The 2,543-nt window shown below is 38.4% G+C and overlaps 1 protein-coding gene across 1 annotated transcript; it reads right to left on the bottom strand.

Annotated features, from left to right (window-relative positions):
- Nucleotides 1-267: 267 nt before the first annotated feature.
- On the bottom strand, nt 268-2,292 carry PUP4 (purine permease 4). Its single transcript, XM_028254978.2, has 2 exons — nt 1,306-2,292; nt 268-880 (listed from the first exon to the last, which is right to left on the bottom strand). Exons 1-2 carry the CDS (start codon nt 2,152-2,154, stop codon nt 431-433), a joined length of 1,299 nt encoding a protein of 432 aa, XP_028110779.1. The 5' UTR covers nt 2,155-2,292; the 3' UTR covers nt 268-430.
- Between the last annotated feature and the right edge of the window lie 251 nt (nt 2,293-2,543).

A 2,543-nucleotide genomic window follows, 5' to 3' on the forward strand; every position in this document is an offset into this window, starting at 1 on the left:
TTATATTTTTGAAAGGAAATGTTAGGGAGCTCTAAATTTAGAGTTTTAATTTGAGCTCTAGTGATGTGTCCAAATAAAAAAAAAAATAAAAAAACAAAAAAAATAAGGAAAGGCACAAACATCACATCAGAGTGGGTCCTACATTCTTATTAGAGCTATTAGAGTTCCTATATTAGAGCTTTAAAGCATTTTTATTTTTGAAAATGTTTTGGAAGTTCTACTAGCTCTCAAGAATGTGAACAAATTAAAAAAAAATGCCTGCTTTACTTTGTCCAAACAGACATGTATTATTATTATTATTCATTTTTGTCTCCTCTATTGACGTCATCTATTCGCATTAATTGCAAAAACAGAGACACAGAGGCTATGCTCTCCTAAGTCACTGCCTACTCCTCATATCGAGTACATTTATGATCATGGCCATCAAAACTCAAACCCCACTCGTCATCACCAACTGATGATCACGACCGTCGTTATCGTTATCGTTGTCGTTGACGACGACCTTGACTTTCTTCCTGTCACTATTCATTTTTACATGCATACCATACACATAAGAACAAAAACCCCATCCACATATCACGGTGGAGACCACCTTCACTCCGCCTAACTCATCGCCGTAAACCACCACTCCTGCCACCACGTTGATCGCCATCAACGCCGTCATGCAAATCCCTCCGGTCACCGACGTGGTCAAAAACACCATCCCTGCCGTGCCCATAAAGCAGAGCTGCCACGTCACCACATTTGAAACCAGGGTCCACCAGTACGCTGTGGGGCCCAAATCAAAAATTTTCCGGCTTTCTCTCCTCATATCCGAAAATCCGCCGTCCACCGCCATCCCCACGGTGGCTAAGACCGTGGCAGCGATTTCCATCACCACCTGTTGGGAATTTATGCACGAAAATACTTAAATATAAAATTCACTTTCACAAAACGTATGAACAGAGAAAAACTATCAAGTCCAAAATCAAACGACAATAAATGACAATAATGGTATAGAAACAACATATCATTATTTAAAAGTCAGATTCATTTCTTTTCTTATAGATTTTAATAGACAAATTACGATTTAAAATATAATTCAATATTTCATAGAATGTCTGACACATACAATCAATAATCAGAATATTAAGTATAATATTTTGTGTATAATAAACTTATGATATTTGTAATAAATCTAAAGTAAAAAGATGGTTATGTATATATAAGACTCAAAATACCCAATCACTTAAAACATTTCTTTACCTAAGAAAACATAACCTTTAATTCAAATTTTAAAAACTCTAATTATGTTTCAAACACCACCTGCATTTCCACCACCATGGCATAGCAATCCACCTTCTTGTAGATCATCTCCATGAGAGGAAGATAGAGAGCGAATAACAACCCGGCTCCGATTGTAGAGAAGAAACCCACGAAGTATTTGGCTTGGGTCAAACCCGGTGGTCTGTCGTGGCTCGAACCCATGGCTAAGAGGACCGAGCTCAGGGTTAAGAGGACTACACAATTGAGGTTTTGAAAAGTGACTTTGGTTTTGACGATGATCACAGAGAGGATGAGAGTGAAAGCTAATTGTGATGATAAGAGGAGAGAAGAGGTAGAGACTGGTAGATAAGAGTTTCCCCAAGAGAAGAGGAGGTTGTTGATGCCTAAGAGGAGGCCAACGGTGATCGAATAGGCAAAAAGCGGCGGAGAGAAGGCGGAGAAGGGGCGGCGATTGGTGCATTTGAAGAGGTAGTAAGGGAGGTACACGATAGGGAGGAGGAGAGGGAAACCAGCTGATTGGACCCATGTGGAGACCCATCTGCTTGACCCTTTGTGGTTGAAATAGAATTTTGAAAGAAGGGATGCTGAGACTGAACCCACAAAGAGAAGCATGTAGTTGATCCCTAGAAGCAGCATGTAGCCTTTGCTTCTTGATTTCACGGCTGCAGCAGCGGTGGAGGTGGTGGTGTTTTTTTGTTGCTTTCGTTGTTCTTGTTCTTCATTGATGTTGTTGTTATTTAGGATCATGACGAATCTTTCTGAACCTTGTTGTACTAGGATTCGTTGTTCGTGATTGAGAGGAGGAGGGTGGTGGCGGCGGTGATCATGGTAGGTGGTTGAGTTTTTTTGTGGCGGTGGTGGTGGGACTTCTTGAGTTGAAACCTCCATTTGGGTTGAAATGGCGAAGATGAATGATGTCTTGGGTGAGAGAGATGTGATGGCTTTTATGGGTTTCAATTACTTGAGTTTTAACTTGAAAAATGCTTAGACGCCCAATAAGGGTATTGTTATTGAGACTAACAAATTAGATTTATTTTGTAAATCTAGTGATATATCAATTTAATTATTAATTAATTAATTTCTTGACATATTACTCATTTTAAAAAGTAAATTTGTATATTATTTTTTATAAAATTATTAAATTTTTTTATCAAATACTTATAGTGGTGTGAAACCCACATGAGTGTAGACCCTACACCCATATAAGTGTTTGATAAAAAAAAAATGATAATTTACTAAAATTCCTAGCATTGTTCTTTTAACTTTGTACGGAGGGC

Source organism: Camellia sinensis, chromosome 9 (genome assembly GCF_055761805.1).
Source record: "Camellia sinensis isolate YWXY chromosome 9, ASM5576180v1, whole genome shotgun sequence".
NCBI classification, from domain to species: Eukaryota; Viridiplantae; Streptophyta; class Magnoliopsida; order Ericales; family Theaceae; genus Camellia; species Camellia sinensis.